The sequence below is a fragment of the Equus caballus genome, chromosome 17, assembly GCF_041296265.1.
Source record: "Equus caballus isolate H_3958 breed thoroughbred chromosome 17, TB-T2T, whole genome shotgun sequence".
In the NCBI taxonomy this organism is placed as follows: Eukaryota; Metazoa; Chordata; class Mammalia; order Perissodactyla; family Equidae; genus Equus; species Equus caballus.
In genome coordinates this window covers 70,191,126-70,209,301 of record NC_091700.1, presented here as the reverse complement: position 1 = coordinate 70,209,301, position 18,176 = coordinate 70,191,126, and the positions used below count along the sequence as shown (strand labels likewise).

General features: G+C 43.0%; 1 protein-coding gene and 2 long non-coding RNA genes across 3 annotated transcripts in view; 2 read left to right on the top strand and 1 right to left on the bottom strand.

The window, feature by feature from the left end:
* The window catches only part of LOC138918539 (uncharacterized), a 312,832-nt gene that overhangs the window by 62,165 nt on the left and 232,491 nt on the right, over nucleotides 1-18,176 (top strand). The window contains exon 2 of the long non-coding RNA XR_011428015.1: nucleotides 4,784-4,841. This is a non-coding gene — a long non-coding RNA (uncharacterized lncRNA). The remainder of the gene's footprint in view (nucleotides 1-4,783; nucleotides 4,842-18,176) is intronic.
* On the bottom strand, nucleotides 7,329-11,076 carry LOC138918538 (uncharacterized). The gene is made up of 2 exons (XR_011428014.1): nucleotides 10,072-11,076; nucleotides 7,329-9,868 (listed from the first exon to the last, which is right to left on the bottom strand). It is a non-coding gene; the product is annotated as an uncharacterized lncRNA (long non-coding RNA).
* KCTD12 (potassium channel tetramerization domain containing 12) lies at nucleotides 11,125-17,421 on the top strand. Its single transcript, XM_023621700.2, has one exon. The coding sequence runs from the start codon at nucleotides 11,440-11,442 to the stop codon at nucleotides 12,418-12,420; it is 981 nt and encodes a 326-aa protein (XP_023477468.1). The 5' UTR covers nucleotides 11,125-11,439; the 3' UTR covers nucleotides 12,421-17,421.

The following is an 18,176-nucleotide window of genomic DNA, read 5'->3' as shown; positions in this document are numbered from 1 at the left end:
GTGTAAGATTTTAGTAGAATGAACAGGTGAGAAACCAACATAATTAAAAAATCAATTTGTGCAATAAAATGATTTAAATTATGTGGATTGGTGCTGTATTATTTAACAGGTTTTTACTTCCACTGTAATGTACTTCTAAAAGGAGATTTATGAGTAAACGTTCACTTGTTATATGTGTATGGTTGGATTTATTTAAATAAATGAATAAAACTGATTATAAAACACTCTGGAAACATTTGATAATAATGAGAATATTGCCCTTACATTTAATTGAAGATTTAACAACAACAAGAAAATTATTCCATTTTTTCAAATCTGTGAATCACTGGGTATTCAGACATCTAAGGCATGACTGGTCTACTGTTTGCCATATATCCTGCACATAAGGAGTCTATAAGATATACTGGCTATTGATTATGATGATAACACCTCTAATATTAGAGGTATTAAATCAAGCTTTGATCCCTAAAAATGGGAGAGAAGATTAGAAAAAAAGGTGCTTATTTTTGCATTAGAACTCGGTGAGGAAAATTGTTCTCTGAAATCATGGAATCTTAGAAATAGAAAAGAAGTAGAGATCATCTAGTGCAGCTTCTTAACCCAAGTCATGAATCCCTTCTATGTCTCCTGTCTTCAGTGGGTCTACAGCTTAGATCTATAGCAGGAATGGGAACCCAGTTCACGTTGAAATGGCCTTTCCCACCCACGGGTGGCTCTGGTTGTTCAAAAGGTTTTTCTTAAGCTAAACCAGAACTTTTCCTTTTAATCAGTTTTACCTGTAGGCCCTAGTTTTGCCCTTTGGTGTTGGAAAGAATACAGCTGCCATGCTGCCTCAAACAGTACTCCCTTCTAAGCTATTCTACTATATCCTAGGCTAAAATAGAAACTCTCTTGCCATTATATTGTTTTTGCATTCCTCACAACCTTGCTTACACTCCTTGAAATACACTCTTTCCTATAGAATAGCTCTTTATTTAATCCTTGTTATTATTATTTGTGATAAGAACACAACATAAGACCCACCCTCTTAGCAAAATTTTAAGTATACAATACAGCATTACTAACTATAGGAACTATGCTGTACCGTAGATCTCTAGGATTTATTCACTTTGTATAACTGAAATATTGTGCCCTTTGACTAATACCTCCCTTTTTTCCCCTCCTCCCAGGCCCTGGCAACCACTATTCTCTCTGCTTGTATGAGTTTGACTATTTTAGATTCCTCATATAAGTGATATCCTGTAGTATTTGTCCTTCTGTGTCTGGCTTATTTCACTTAGCATAATGTCCTCCAGGCTCATCCATGTTGTCCCAAATGGCAAGGTTTCCTTCTTTTTTAAAGGCTGAATAATAGTTCATTGTAGGTATATACCACATTTTCTTTATCTATTTATCCATCGATGGACATTTAGGCAATGAAAGAAAAATAGACAAATGAGACTACATCAAACTAAAAAGCTCCTGCACAGCAAGGGAAAAAAATCAACAAAATGAAAAGACAACCTACAGAATAGGAGAAAATATTTGCAAACCATCTATCTGATAAGGGGTTACTATCCAAAACATATGAGGAACTCCTATACCTCAACAGCAAAAAAAAAAAAAAAAACCCCACTAAGAAATGGGCAAAGGAATTGAATAGATATTTCTCCAGAGAAGGCATCCAAATGGCCAACAGGTATACGAAAAGCACTCAACATCACTAATCATCAGACAAATGCAAATCAAGACCACAATAAAATAACTACTAAGATTGTGATGTTTACAATAAAACATACACATATTGTGTTTCTATTATTGGATGCTCATCTTTTCTCTGTAAAATGAGGGGTTTGACTTCAATAATTTCTAAGGTCCTTTCCGATTGTTTTTTTTTTTTTGCAGGGAAGGATTCGCCCTGAGCTAACATCTGTTGCCATTCTTCCTCTTTTTTAAATTTTTTCTCCCCAAAGCCCTAGTGCATGGCTGTATATCCTAGTTGTAGGTCATTCTGGTTCTTCTACATGAGTAGCCGCTACAGCATGGAAACTGACAGACAGGTGGTGTGGTTCTAAGACTGGCAAATGAACCCGGGCCACTGAAGCGATAAGAACACTGAACCTTAACTGCTACGCCATCAGGGCTGGCTCCCTATCCAACTTTTAAGAGCTATTGAATTCTGAGTGTGTGTACGTGCGTGTGTTACAGACATGCCATCTGATTGGCTTCTTGAACTTGCAGCTGATGCAGAGTCACAGATAATTTTTCACCTGAACTTCTGCTAAGCTGCATCTTAAGCAACTGCATGACTTTACATTTATCCTTACTACATCCTCTCTTATTTGTTTCTCTTTGATGCTGAAGCTGATGTGGATAATTTTGAATGTTAATTCCTATTTGTTGGATTGGTTAGCCCACCAAGATCTGTGTCATCTATAAATTTTATTAGCATGATTCCTACATATTCATTTAATTTGTTGATAAAAGTCCAGTAGAAAAGGTCTAAAGCAGAATCTTGTTCCTAGCCCTTTCGCTTCCATTCAACATTATTCCATTAATCATCAATCTTTGAATAGACCTGTCTTACCAAAAATGTGTTCATCTAATTGATATTATCCAGCCTACATTTCTCTAAACTGTTCAAAAAGACATCATGAGTGCGCTGTCAAATGCCTTGCAAAAATACAATATACCGTGCCTCGAATATTACCACACTTGTGAGATTAGCAGTGAGGTCCAGGAAGGCAAGGGAAAAAAATCAACAAAATGAAATTTTCCCTTTTGTTTGACCTGATTTACTTGAGGTGAGCTCCAGAGGTCAATGCGCTCTCTCTCTTTTTAAAAAGCTTGTAAACAATCTACTTAATAATCCATTAAGGATTTTTGGGGGAAAGGAATGTTAAGTTTTCTAGTTTCTATTTTCTGGGAACATCTTTTCTCTCTCCTTGAAATGCAGAACAAGCTTTCTTTGTCTCCCATTCATGGGTAAAAAGGTCAATCCTTTAACGCCCTGCTCATACAGACCCGAGAGAATGAAGACTAGAAAGTACTTTGAGGATGGCAGAAGTGATTTTTGGAGGGGACTGGGCATCGTCAATTTAGTTATGAAATGCTTCCTTCCCCTATGATCTCTTTACGCCTCTTTTAGAGAGTCATTAATAAATGATACATAATAGATTAACAGTAGAGAATACCTTCATTAATAAGTGAGCATTTACATATGTAATGTGATGTACCCAAACCCCTGTTTTATCTCTGCTCACGGCACTATAAATGGAGTAGAGAGCCCCTCCATCCCGACAGCACGCAGCTGTGAGAGGGACCACTCTAGCTTCTCTGTTAACACACAGCTTGGATCCCACAAGTCTGTCTGAAAATCTCCTTGATCATAAGTACAGAGTGACTAAGGGGAATAAACTTGTAATCCCAGATGCTCTTACACTAAACATGAGTATAGTATCAGTTCTTTACAACTTACGAAACTGTGGCTTCTTGCTGACGGACAGGCATCTTTCCTCAAAAGAAGCTTAGTTTCACCACTAATAAAACACTTTCTGGAAAATATCATGTTTAATTTTATGTGTCAACTTAGCTAACCAATGGTGCCCAGTTGTTTGGTCAAACACTAGTTAGATGTCGCAGTGAAGGTATTTTGAAGATGTGATTAACATTTACAATTAGTTGGCTTTAAGTAAAGGAGATAATTCTCGATAATGTGGGTGGGCCTCATGCAATCAATTAAGGTTATAAGAACAAAAAACTGAGGTTTCCCAGAAAATGAAGAATTTTGTCTTAAGATTGTAACATAGAAACCTTGCCTGAATTTCCAGCCTGCCTGTCTGCCCTACAGATTTTAGACTCAAGACTCCACTTCAACTGTCACCTCAATTTCCAGTTAGCTTTCAGACTTACCAGCCCTCACAATGACATGAGCCAATTCCTTAAAATCAATCAATCTGTCTCTCTTTCTGTATGTATATTAATTAATAGATATAAAGATCTATCCTATTGGTTCTGTTTCTCCAGAGAACCCTGACTCACATAGGAAGGTAAATTCCATCCTTATGATCTTTACATGTGACATGTGGAACTCTCAATGACCTGCCATTGCCGGCCACTCACTTTGAGATTGCAGATTCTCATGGACCATGGGTCTGTGGAGCCATCCACGACTTGTAGCAAGGTCAGGCACACAGCAGGCACTTCATAATTACTTGAAGGGATGCTGAATGCAATGTGAAGAGGAGCTAAACTTCTCCTGTGCTGTTGATATTTCTTCCAGTAATATCTGCTACTGTGATGTCAAACTTCTGCTTCCTTTACAGTATGCACATGTGCTCTTCCTCTTGTGGACCCATTGCAGCCTGGGAGCTATGGGGAAACCCTACAGTTGCCATTTGGGTTGGTGCTCTTGCTGCTCCGCCCTCTTCAGGCTTGGTTCTTCATCATTTTCTGGCCTAGGCCCCTGGGTTCTGCACACAGAGGAAGTCACTCTCTTCAGAGTCTAAGAACACCTGGAGTTTTTTAGGCCCCCTTCCTACACCTCTGCACACCCCTTCCCAGACCTTACCTCCCAGATGTTGCCATGGCTGAACTTTTAGTTAGAGATAAAACTATGCAATTTTATTAATTGTCATTTGAGTTGCAAAATCTAGGATGAGAAATAAACTCTGAAACAGAGAGTTCCAAACTGTCTAGATTTTGACTAAATCTTCCAACCAGAGAAAAAATTTGTGAGAAATGACCGACTACTGGGAAGAATGGGGAACAGCAGATGAAATGCCATTTACCTTGTCCATTTCAGATGCTACTGAGGAGATGTCATCCCAGAGAAAGAGAAATAACACTAAGAGAAGAGCAAGGTAAGCATCTCAGCGAGGAACTGTTTGGATGACAGACGTGTGATGGAGACGGGCATGGGAGGTGGAGCTAGAAACTTATGTTTCGGATGTGTCTATTATGTGCTAGACACTGCGAAATGAAATGCTTTATATCATCTCATTTAATCTCACAAGAATCCAACGGGGTTGGTGTTTTTGCTCTGTTTTAAGCTAAAGAGCCAAAATTTAGAATATTTAAATAACTTTGCCCAATACCTTAGATTTTAAGCAACAAAGTCAGGAGAAGAATATAGGCTCATCCAACTCCAAAGTGTAGGATTTTCTCATCTATACTTTAGCAAAAGAAACATTTTCTAAAACCAAATCATATTAAGCAATATAAATTTAAAGTTTAGCAACGTTTGAGGCCATTCTCCTACTGTGAAATATCATGCACATTTCTGTAGAAACTGGAAAGCAAATTGGGTAAAGGTTTTTTTATCCCTCCTTAATTATATCAAAAAATGGTCTTACAATTACATAAGAAGTCACCCATTATAGTCTAGCCAGTGGCTTGGCTTCCTGTCCAAACCTCACAGTGAAATATGCAGACTTTCTGGAACCACATATTAAAATCTCTGCAGTTGAATCAGCCCTTCTTCTTTGTGAGTAACCTAAACTCAATACTATTCAGCATATTAGAGAACTCCAGGGATGAGATCTTTAAAACCCAATGTCAAAAGGTGAATACTTGATCATCCTCACCTTATTTTCACACTCATGAAAACTGACTTTGCCCTAATTTATTCTGAGTCACGTGGGTCTGTCCTGCCGTGCGGTGCCGTTTTACAGCCTTGTACAAAGAGATTGACCCCAAATTTGGGATAAGTATAGAGTAATGGAATGATGTTCTTGTGTGAACTGGCTCTGAAGAAAATTCGTAAACAGATGTGCAAAACAATGGTGAGTGATTCTGACATCTCTCAAAGAAGCGCACAGTCTCCAAGGTGATTATTTTGAATGATAACCCTCATTTGGGGCATTATATTGAGAAGACTGATAGGGCTGCTCAAGAGTTCGAAGAGCACTGAACCTGGAGTCAGGAAGCATCTATTTGCAGGTCAGTACTGCACCCCAGCTACCCGCGTGGTACCATTTGCAATCCGGTGCTACGTGAGAGGCAGGATAAGTCACTTAAACTTTCTGAGCTTCTTTCTTCATTTGTGACACTGTTGAATAGAACCTCCCAAAACTGTTGTGTTAATCAAGAACCTGACAATAGGAAAGCCCTCAAAACAGTGAAGCACTGGAATAGAATGTGGTAACTCACTCATAGCTAACCTCTAAGTTTAATACCACAATTTGAAACCAAGGCCTTCAAATTCTTTTGAAACATCAGTGGTGTTAATAATTAGCCTTAGTCAGAAATTCCAGAATCACCCATGTGTGTGAGGTCCAGTTATTTTTGTGCTGAGTTTGAGATGTAAAGCCACAAGTAGAATGTATTTCTTCAATTTTACAAGTGCCTGAAGCCCACTGGATGCTTCTCGCTTTTATATACTGGAACCTGGATCTCAGCAGTTTCCGTGGACGTGCTCTGTCCTTATCTAGAGTTAATGAGATCAGAATAAAACTAAATAAACATACTAAGAACCTGGTACTCCGCAAACCATAATGGTATTTTAGAGAGCCAGAAATAAAATATTTATGGTGTGTAGGACTGAGTTAGGCAAAGAGTAGGACAATGGTGTGCCATTGTATCTGTGGGCTCAAATATGTCCTTGGCAAGTCCCATCTGAGGCAGGATTGTGCCATCAATAGGAGGCAGAAACGAGAGCCAAGGACTTGACTCCTTCCTAATCCTAGTTCTTTCACAGTTACACAGCTACCCTGAGTTTCTGGTTACCAGCCCTGTATATCATAAGCACATGGATGTTAGAATACCATTTCTGCCCCTAGCAGGGATAAATAGCTGTTATTTTGGTCAAGCTACGTAACCTCTCTTTGCCTTGGGTTCCCCATCTGTAAAGTGGGGGGAAAAAATAGAACCTATTTCTTAATACATGTAAAGCACTTAAAGAAGTGAGAGGCTGTAAATTACAGTGTTTAAAGGTACAGATTCTACAGTCAGACTGCCTGGGTTCCAGTCCCGGCTCCACCACTTATTTCCTCATAAGATCTTCTAAAAATTGGGTAATAATAGTACCAACCCCCTAGAGTTACTGTGGGGATTAAATGTGTTAATATGGGTAGAGTTCTAGTGACAGGGCTGGCACATGGTAAGTGCTATATAAATGCTTGCTATTATATTGCTACTTGTTTCCTGGAAAAGCTTAAAATACTGTTTATAAGGAAATGGAAATAAAAATTTAAAAATTTCCAACATTATTAACTTTTGTTTCTCCAGTTCTATTAAGTATAAAAATCATATAATAGCAATACTGGGACTTTATTTTCTAGACCTAATGTTTTGGCAATGTCCCTCATATAACATTCTCTCTCTCTTTTTTTTAAGACTAGATATTGGCATATCTTTTACCAAATCTTTATTAAGATAATTTTATCCCCTGATTTACTTAACTTTACTGTATCCAATTCTTTTCTTCCTCTGATGCAAAAAGTCACTGATTTTTAAAGCCTGCATACAGCAACGATTCACACACACTGGGAGGATGAGAAATGAAATAAACATTTGTTTGGGATAATTCCTGATTCTATTTCTTCTCCCCTTTCCTTATAGCATTCATTTTAATGTTTCTGCCATTCATGTATTCATTCAGTATTCATTGAACAGACTCGTCAAGCACCACGATAGGCAGTGGGAAATCATGACTGTGACACTTGAATGGTGTTTTACAGCGTACAGATCGTTTTCACATATATTAAATTCATTCAATCCTCGCTTTATTTCCCCCCAGTTCTTTCTCTCCTTTTAACTTTACATTTCTCTTAATCTTCCTCATTCCTTCTCAAATCTTTCAAGGGCAGAATATTTACCAAGTGCATTGGGAGTTGGTGTGTGGGGGAGGGGGAGCTGACTGAAGAGAAGGTAGCAGGTGGGAGAAGATGCAAATCAGAGGAAAATGAGGTCCAGAGATATTTCCAATGCCCTACACTTTAGGATAAAAGGACAAAGCATTTCCAAGGGACACTGCCTCTTATCTAGGAAACAAACAGTCACTTGCAAAGGAACAATGATCATCCATGTATCCATCACTAGAAACTCGACTGAGACTAGACACAGGGCTAGTGGTTTCCCAAATCCTCCCGTACCCTCTGACAATTAAGCATATTTAACAGACTGAAGAAGCTAAGGGGCTACCATCCTCCCTTCCCCCACAAACACTAAGTCCCAGCACTGAAGTTCCCTAATTATATTTCCTCCTGAATTTCCTGACAACAACCAGTAAGGCAGGAAATAGAAGACACAAAATTTATCAGAAAATTATTCTTTCAGTCTCACATCACTTGTTTCACTCATTATTATGCTTCTCATGCACAACCTAGGCTTCTACAAGGAAATACCAATGGCTTCCTGCAGTCAATGAGTTTATGATGAACAAATACGTTATGTCAGCTGGTAGAGAACGAAACGAAGGTAGCACACTGCTTGGGTCTAGGCACGCCATCCCTCTCATATTTGATCTTGAATGGATCTCCTAGAGGGTACTTTGGAGAGTCACAGGATACAAGCAGATACCACAACAGACAAACTTCTACTGTGAGATGTGCCAAGCTCATTTCTGACCCAGCCACCTTTAACTTGCTATGCCTTCTGCCTGGAATGCTCTTCCTCCAGAACTTCCCATGGCTATCTCTTTCTTATTATCCAGCTTAAACATTACTTTCAGGGAGAGGCCTTCCCAGCCACTCTATATAAAGTAGTATCCCCTCTATCTCATTTCACAACTTTATTTCTTCGAGGTATTTATCTCTACCCGAAGTGGACTGACTTCTCTATATATTTATTATCTGTCTCCCTCATGAGACTGAAAGCTCCAAGAAGGCAGAGGGTATTTTTTCACATGCTGCCTGGAATACAGTAGTAGGCATGTAATACATATTGGTGGAATAAATGAATGGGCAACAGGTATTTATTGAACTCCTATTATACACCAGCTCTGTTCGAGGCACTGGGGATATAGTAATGAATCACGCTGACCAAAATCTCTGAGCTCTTGGAGTTTATATTCTAACCCAGGGAAACAGTAAACAAAGCGGGAAAGAGATGTTGCTGGAGTGGGTCCGGGATCTATTAAACAGGGTGACCAAGGGAAGGTCTTGCTGCCGAGACCTGGAGGAGATGAGAAGGGAGGCACCCGAACAAGCCAGAACAAGCCGAGAAAGCTATGAGGGAGACGGGGAAAGGAGTCTTAGCAAAGAAACAGGAAGTGCAAAGGCCCGAGGAAACAGCAGGGGGGCTCACGTAACTAAAGCCAGCAGCTTCTGGGAGAGTTCGTTGCTGACACAATGAACAAAGTAATGATACAAAACTATGTGCAGAATTGATACAAAGAAGGCTTTTCTTGGATTTATCGAAAATAGACTGGTTTTGTCCGGCCTGTGACACTGATACAACAAACGGAAGCACAACCAACTAGAAATTCAGCCTCCTGGGAATGTGGAAGTTTTGTGTCATCTATTACTTATTCCAAGAATAAACCCCCCCAAAAGTGGTCAAATATATTCAGTATCAAAATCTGTACTTGCAATTAAGCGAGCTGCTTCGGGCCTTGATCTTATTTCAGCACGCTGACATGAATGAGATAATTGTTCAGCAGACATAAACATTTCAAAGTAAAGATGACACTTATCTGTGAGGAGACTGCAAAGCTCATGGGGTAGTTCATAAAAGGGTAAACACTATCATCAAGAACAAAGATCTCGCCTGGTTTATCCTGACTGACGTCTGTCGACTGACGGTCCCAGAACCACTCAGACTTCTGACCCTCCGCCCACCGGGTTGCGCTCACAGCGCTTTGGCGCCAATTCGACCTCTCATTCTTCACCACCTGGCGCGGGCGAACAGCGGCTGCACAACAAATATTCATTGTCCCGGTGGTTGTTTTCTAAATCGAGATAAAATTGGTATATAATACTATACAAGTATCAAGTGTACAGCGTTATAATTCGACAAATACACTACACTACAATGTGATCATCCAAAGACCTCACGATTCTTAACGTCCATCGCTCCCTTCTCTTCTGTCCTCTTTCTGCAGGGCTCAGGAGCACCTTACTTATCAAAGTCAGAGATCAGATAATCACTCACAAATACGAAATTTCAGAATGCGCTGGGCGTTATGCAGGCAGGGCGGGTGGAGGGAGCATTCCGGAGGCCCCACCCGCCTACGAAGCCAGGCCGGGGTGGGGGAGGAGTCCCCTGGGCTGCAACGAGGAGACTGTGGAGGGAGCAGGAGGTGGAAGACCAGACGGAATCTGGAGAGTGGGTCAAACGTACAAAAGCCCCGAGGCTAGAGGGGACCTGGACGGGATGGAACAGAAGGACCGCGGCGCGCGGCAGAGCAGGGACGCCTGGACCTTGGGGAGGATAGACGCGCAGGCGCTGAAAGGTGGCTTTCTGTTACGCGAGGTCCACAAACCCTAGAGTTTTAAGGCGAGGGCTGAGAGGACCCTTCGGCCTCCCTGTACCGCTGCAGCCTGGCCTCGAAGGCGCCGCGGGAGGGGGCTGCGTCGGCCCTCGGGACCGCGCCTCCAAGTCACTCTTTCGCTCGCTCAAGTCCCCCCACTGCCATTTCAATTCATCTCTTCCAATTCTGAGGTCTCCCAACCAGCGAGTTTGTCTCTTTACCCAGAAAATAAACCATCGGAGAGAGTTCTACGGCAGGATACCACGGTTAACTTTTTGTTTCTAGGGCTTTTTCGAGGCTACCCATCCTGGCTGCCTCCGGGCTGGGGAGGCCCTATGGTCTCTCCAGATTTTTTTTCGTCTCTCTCGAGAACTTTCAGCAACACAACGACTGACTAGGACCGCGCCACAGCTCCAGTGCTTAAAGCGGCCGGTTCCAGAAGCGGCCAAGCACTTCCACTCCTGGGCGGGGGAAGCCGGAAAGTTTCGGTCCTCCTTCCAGAGTCGCCGGGCCAGGGTGGAGTTAGCAGGCGAGGGGGCGCAGTCTCTGCCCTGCCAAAGACAGCTTGTCTTCCGACGCTGCCCGTCCCGAGCTCGGCTCGCTGTGGCAGCGGAGGAAAGTTGGGCAGGAGCGGGAAGGGGCTGGAGCGCGTCGTCTGGTCGCCCCGGGCGCGCGCGAGCCGGGGTGGAGCCCGCGGCGGGCGCGGCTCAGATGCAAATCGCCTCCCCGCCCCCGCCCGCCCGCTCGCCGCGCGGGGAGCGCCGCCCGCAGCCGCCCACGCCTCCTGCGCGCCGCTGCGCCCGAGCGGGCGGCTCTACTTAAGCGGCGCGCCGGCCGCGACCCGGCACTCTCCTGGAGCGCGCGGCTGGGCGGGCGGAGCGCGGCGGGGCTCTCGGGGGCGCACAGCGGCGCGCTCGCACCGCGCGGCTCCGCGCGGCTCTCGGCGGCGGCCGGGGCGCAGGGCTGAGCGAGCGTCCGGAAGAGGCAGCGGCGGCTCCCGCGCGCGGTCCCGCTCCCTGCGACTACCCCAGCCCGGCCACCTCTCTGCCATGGCTCTGGCGGACAGCACACGTGGATTACCCAACGGGGGTGGCGGCGGGGGCGGCAGCGGCTCCTCGTCGTCCTCGGCAGAGCCGCCGCTCTTCCCCGATATCGTGGAGCTGAACGTGGGGGGCCAGGTGTATGTGACCCGACGCTGTACCGTGGTGTCGGTGCCCGACTCCCTGCTCTGGCGCATGTTCACGCAGCAGCAGCCGCAGGAGCTGGCCCGGGACAGCAAAGGCCGCTTCTTTCTGGACCGAGACGGCTTCCTCTTCCGCTACATCCTGGACTACCTACGGGACTTGCAGCTCGTGCTGCCCGACTACTTCCCCGAGCGCAGCCGGCTGCAGCGCGAGGCCGAGTACTTCGAGCTGCCCGAGCTCGTGCGCCGCCTCGGGGCGCCCCAGCAGCCCGGCCCCGGGCCGCCGCCGCCCTCGCGGCGCGGGGTACAAAAGGAGGGCTCGCTGGGCGATGAGCTGCTGCCGCTCGGCTACGCGGAGCCCGAGCAGCAGGAGGGCGCCTCGGCCGGGGCCCCGTCGCCCACGCTGGAGCTGGCTAGCCGCAGCCCGTCCGGGGGCGCGGCGGGCCCGCTGCTCACGCCGTCCCAGTCGTTGGACGGCAGCCGGCGCTCGGGCTACATCACCATCGGCTACCGCGGCTCCTACACGATCGGGCGGGACGCGCAGGCGGACGCCAAGTTCCGGCGAGTGGCGCGCATCACCGTGTGCGGCAAGACGTCGCTGGCCAAGGAGGTGTTCGGGGACACCCTGAACGAGAGCCGGGACCCCGACCGGCCGCCGGAGCGCTACACCTCCCGCTATTACCTCAAGTTCAACTTCCTGGAGCAAGCCTTCGACAAGCTATCCGAGTCGGGCTTCCACATGGTGGCGTGCAGTTCCACGGGCACCTGCGCCTTCGCTGGCAGCACCGACCAGAGCGAGGACAAGATCTGGACCAGCTACACCGAGTACGTCTTCTGCAGGGAGTGAGCTCCCCAGACCCCCTCGCGACTCCAGCGCGCCCATTCCCCCTCCTTCTTGCCCGGGAGAGGATTATAGAGCTCCTCTCCCGCGCCACGGCCTCCCCTCCCCCTGTCCCCCAGCTCGAGTAGCTGGGCCGGACTCACTCGGCCCCCACTCCAGAAGCTGCAGCCGCGAATCCTCTCGGCTTCTTCGTCTTCTTTGGACCCCACTAACCGAGAGAGCTCAGACACACCCCCCTCCCCATTACCCCAGGCTTCCTCTTCCCCGTGCCTCAAACCTCCCCTTTCCCCGGATTGCCCTTCAGTCTGGATCTAGTGGGGCAGCGTGGCCACGGAGTCCCCGAGGACCTGCGAGTGACTGAATTGTTCAGAACCTGATTGGACCCTGTCCATTGTGGAAGATTCCTTGAAATCTTTTCAAGCCCTTGTGTCTCATTCGCGGTAGAAGAGTTCAGAATTGATAGCACTGTTTGGGAATAGTGTTTTAAAAGGTCGTTACCTAGTCTTTTTGACCGTCTTTCAAGGTAGAGCTTTAGAAGGCTGGATGGAAGACTGTGGACCTGGAGTTAGGATCCCAGTGACTATAAATGAATAAAGTTCTGAAAAGTTACAGGTAGAAGTGGAAGAATCTAGTGCAGGCACAATGAAGGATCGTAACTTTTCCATGCAGAATGAAGAGTCTCCGCCTGGGGCTTAAACTTGTAGAAAGTTACCCTCCTGCCTGGGGAGGCTCCCTTTCTCCTCGGCTCACCGCCAGCAGCCCTTGGTTCGACGGGTTGACACGGCAGCCATTATTGCAAGAGCGAGAAAGAGCACTGCCGCTGATAGGGGCAAGACAGCCCGGGTCACCAAACGCTGCGGGAAGTCAGCTGGCAGTGACTATGGACGGAGCTGGGTAGTATTGCACGTCGTGGGTGTGTTAGCAAAGTCCGTCTTCTTGCAGAGAATGGGAGTAGGACTTCAGCTCTACAAACTTGAGGGGGGCGGGTGGGGAGGGAGGATGGAGGGTAGGAGGGGTGGGATGGGAGGAGCAGACATACTCATTTATTGTTTGAAAGTTGGTAGTTTGTACCATCCGTTTGAGTACATGCACGTTAAAAAAATAGTCCACAAAAACATGCAAAGCGTTTTGTAAAGATTAAGAGATCTACTCTTAACTGGCAGTTTGAACTAACTGTGTTGAGTCCTAAACTTAGAAGTTGCTGATACTTACATAACCTAACCAAAGAGCTATCCAGTAGGGTTTTAGTTTGTGAACTTTATTTTCCTGTTGATTATAAATCCTGATTTTTAAGATCTATTTACTTGAGCAAAATATGTTTGATTTCGGTTAGTTAGACTTAAGATCTCTTATTAAAAGTCCTTACTTTCTCCAAGCCCAGTCAATGTTGACTTCTGGGCAAACCTGAAAATGCCACTTCTTTCATGCAGATTCTTTGAAGTTAAGATGGAATCTTTTCGAGTGATAGAGCTGCAGAGAAATAGAAGCTCCATGGGCTGCCCATCTGTAGATAGCTGTAAAATGGAATATTTTTAATTGAAGGCAAAAAAGTGCTTAAAAGTGAGCTGAGCAATAAAATAGTGTTTGAGGTAAATGCAACAGAAACAGAAGGAGACCTGGTTGCCTTATACCTTTACGCGAACACGGAATAAACTCCCACTGCACATCCTGTCTACACCATAAGTGGAGGGAAACGACTCCTTGTCTTTCATGCTGTGAGGCTCCTTTGGATATTCTGTGATGACCGAGAAGCCTTTCTTTTTTTATTTGTTTCAACATCTTTATCCGAAGTACGTTTTTAAAGATTTTGTAAGAGTCGTTTTCAGTGTTTAAATTAGCGCTATTTTTCCTTCTTTTTAAAAATGAATCTTGTACTGTATCTTACTATGTCTGTAACAGGTGTTAAGAATTGAAACAGTTTTATTCTTAGATTCATGCGATCCAGTCTGTATATACCATATATAAACATTTTACACGAATCATTTAGTTTTTTAATTCATTTACTAATGCTATAAAATTTCCTATATTTACCCCTAGTGACTTGCATCAGATGGTGTATATACTAAAGCAACATGTTTTGATGAGTTTCTTATATCCTTGTCTATGGGGAAGTTGAGTTAGAAAAAAATACGTAAAACTGAGTTTGCTCCATACTTTTTTGCTTAGATATTAGTTGTATACTAATAATATACGATTAACTGTCTCCTTAAATCAAGGTACCTGTATTTTTAATCCACTCCTTTTTTTTTTTTAACTTGGGAAAGAGAAAGATTTGAGGTCTTTATTGGAGTTACATTGTTAGAAAAGTAAAGTTAGCTTTATATGCAAAGACTGTAATTGTAAGAGAAATGGAAGCAGAGATCCAGAAGGTTGTGTTTGCTTATGTGTTGAGTGTGTTCTCAGACTCGGTAATAATACATCAGAACTTATCTCTGTTTCAAGCCTGAAGTGATTTAGGAATGTTGCTCAGTGGCCAAAAGTGAGTGTCACAGAGGTTTCTCCTCCATGAATGGTATTCTTTTAGATTGTTCAACAAAAAGCACAGAATTGAGAACATCTTGGGACAGATCAAAACCATTGACTTGGCAAGACTCCGAGATTCTGATTTTCCTTGTTAAATCTTCACAACTCCAGGAGTCATGGGAAACTACTAAGGTTTTGTCTCTGCCACTCAAGTCTTATAAATTTTATCCTGTAAAACTTTGAGGTGAACTATTCCACTGCTTTGGGCATGCACATCTTTCTCTCTCACATACCCTTGCTGCCCTGCAGTACTCCGCTTACCCCTTTCATGATCTGAAAGGCTGGGAATTAATGGTTAGAGACAGTAAACCCCCCTGTTTTTCTAGGGATGATGTCCTCTCTAAAGTTGGAAGTCAACTTGTGAAAACATTCTACTTTTAGCCCAAAGTAAAGGCTGGGGAGGAAACTCATTTTCCATTGGGTAGATGATTTAACTGAGGTAAGATGACTTGGCATGGGTACTTTTGGGACACTTCGCCTCCATGTGCTCTGGGCCGCAGAAGGACCCTTAACCATCTACAAAGTGGGCTGGAGTGTTGATTGTCAGCTATGAGCTTGGATGGGATATTGAGAGTCTGTTTGAGTAAGCTCTCCAAAGACACCATTCAAATCACCTGGGAGAATTCATAAATTATTCACATAATTATGACTGCATTAATCTGACTCAGTGTAGCATGCATTTTCATATGTAATGGCTCTAATTACCATTTGGTTCATAAGTACAACTGAATGACATTTGATTTTAATAAATTTAATTTTTAAAGAAGAAGAATTGTCGACAGTGTTGGTTAAAAAACAGGTACCATGTTCAATGCTTTTGCACCAAGTGTTTGACAAGTTGTCTGTTTTTTAGTACATGTAGACTATGAACCATATTCATTCTAATTTTTCAAATTATATGTTATGGAAAATATTCCTTGAAGGTGTGAAACAAAAATTCTTTTCCCTTTCAATACCATTTTTTATTCTTGTATTTCTTATTTGTTTTTTTGCATTGATAGCAAAGTGGTAATTTATAATACTAGCCAAAATTGTCTTCTCTTTCAAACCAGATCCATATGTATATGGGGCCTCTTACGTCTCTGAGGAAATGCATAATTTGTGGATTCTCAGACAAAATGGGCAACTGGCAATGCTCAATAACATATTTCAATTTTTATTGGAGTTTTCCATGGAATGTTATTATTACATTGAAGCCATTTAAGGTGAAGCTTTGATAACTTTTTACTTTTTAAATTATGGTAAATTCTAGTATTCAAAAGACTTTTGTACTCCACATGAAAAATGCTAAATTATAGTGCAGGCATAAGTATTGACTTGAGGGGTTGAATTCCTTAAGAATTTCTTTAATGGTCTACGTCATAAATACTTTACTCAATTGACTTAAATTTCTAAAATAGTAAACTGAATATTTTTATTATAAACCTACCAGAGTAAATCCTTTGACTTTTTTCCCCTTACTATAACTCATTTAAAAACTGAAATTAGTTTTCCTAGATGACCGAAGTCTGTCTCTCGAGAAATAAATACAATACTCTTGTGTTTCCAGTGGCTATAATACCTGAAATAAGTTTTCTTAGAAATAAGTTATATTGAAGTTAACTTTGCTTTGTCACAATTTTGGACAATTGAAATCTAAAAGTATTACTGTTTGAAGCTTTAGGTTCTCTACTGGGGCCTTTGAAACTTAGATAAAAGAAATTCAACCACAATATGTAATTTAGAGTATAATCTTGTGTGGTAGGAAGATGGACTAGTTGACCAAGAATTCTTGTCACCTTATACATTTTGTGATTTTTTTTCCCCAAGTGAAGTTTTCTTTTAATTTTAAGTGTTTTGAAGTATGTGAACATTAATTGTAGTGTAAGCTGTTATGCAACTGTCTTTGTGACTTTATAGGCAGGTGAGTTTTGCTATTACTATCAAATACGGATGATGACAATTCATTTGTGACAACTCAAACAGCATTAGTGACATTTAATGACAAAAAGTTAAAACATCCATCATGGATGTTAATTTTGAAGATGTAAATTATATGTTATTTAAATTTTTCTGGGCATCTGAAAAACTGTTACCTGCTGAACATTCTAAGATTCCCATAGAGCTATCTGGGATTATGAATTGTTGAAAGTGTTATATGCTGAGTGATACACATCACTGACCCATTTTCTCAAAATAGCAGAAAGAAGGAAAAAAATCATGATTATCAGACTTCTAATGAAACAGAAAGCCAAGAAAAAAAAATCCCTCTCTATTTTAAAAAAGACACTGATGAAGTCTTTTCAGACATGCCCAAACTTTAAGTGAAAATTTCTTCAATCATCTAAATGCTCTAAAGATTTTTGTTCTCTCCGTTCACAACCAGTTGTATAACAGAAGTACTCGATACTGTTTTCCTCCCTGTGTGTGAACTAATGAATCATAGATTATGTGACTTGTTATGTATTCTATTAAACACTAAAGAATAAAACATTCACTCCTTTAGTTATTTCTCTTGGTTCCTGGGTATGGATTGGCTGGAACACTGGTCTGATTTCATTTTAGGGGTTCTCTAAATTCTGGGAATGCTTCCAAAGTTGTTGTGGGACTAATGGTGAGCATTATGCCATCAGAACTCCTCACTGTGTAATTGGCCAGCTGGGCCAGAAGCAAATAGGCTCTTTCCCCAGAGTTTATGGTCAAGAAGGCCTGTTGTCGAGGTGGTTTGGTACTCAGTGTGGAGGAAAGGTCCTTCACAAATGTTTCCTTTGACCTGTATTTGTACCCTATGTGGATTCTTTTGAACATGAGGAATGTAGGTAGAGATGACCTCTTAAAATTTGTAGGGGAAAGGAAATAGAAGCTGTGGACATGTCTTAATTAAAAGTACACTTCATGAAGATAAAATTCTAAAGAATGTTGGGAGAGGATCTGCATGTTTAATATGGGGGCTCCTTCCTGAATCATCTCCAGTCATTGATGTCCTTCCTCTTGAAAGAAAGCACAGTGCCTCCCAGATTGAGAAATCACAGAAGATGGAGCCAGGGACCCCAGCCCGGGTCTGCTGGATTGTGGCACAGGAAGCCAAGAGCCGGGTGGGGAGAGTGAGGCTGGCTTCGCCCTTCCTCTTTGCTTTTGCCGTACTTCCTCTAGATAGTGTTTGTTTTAAAAGTGTGTATAAATACACATACATATACAATCTTAGTTTTTAAAAGGTTTATCATGGAGAATGTAAGCAGTACAAGAGTGTAGATAATAAA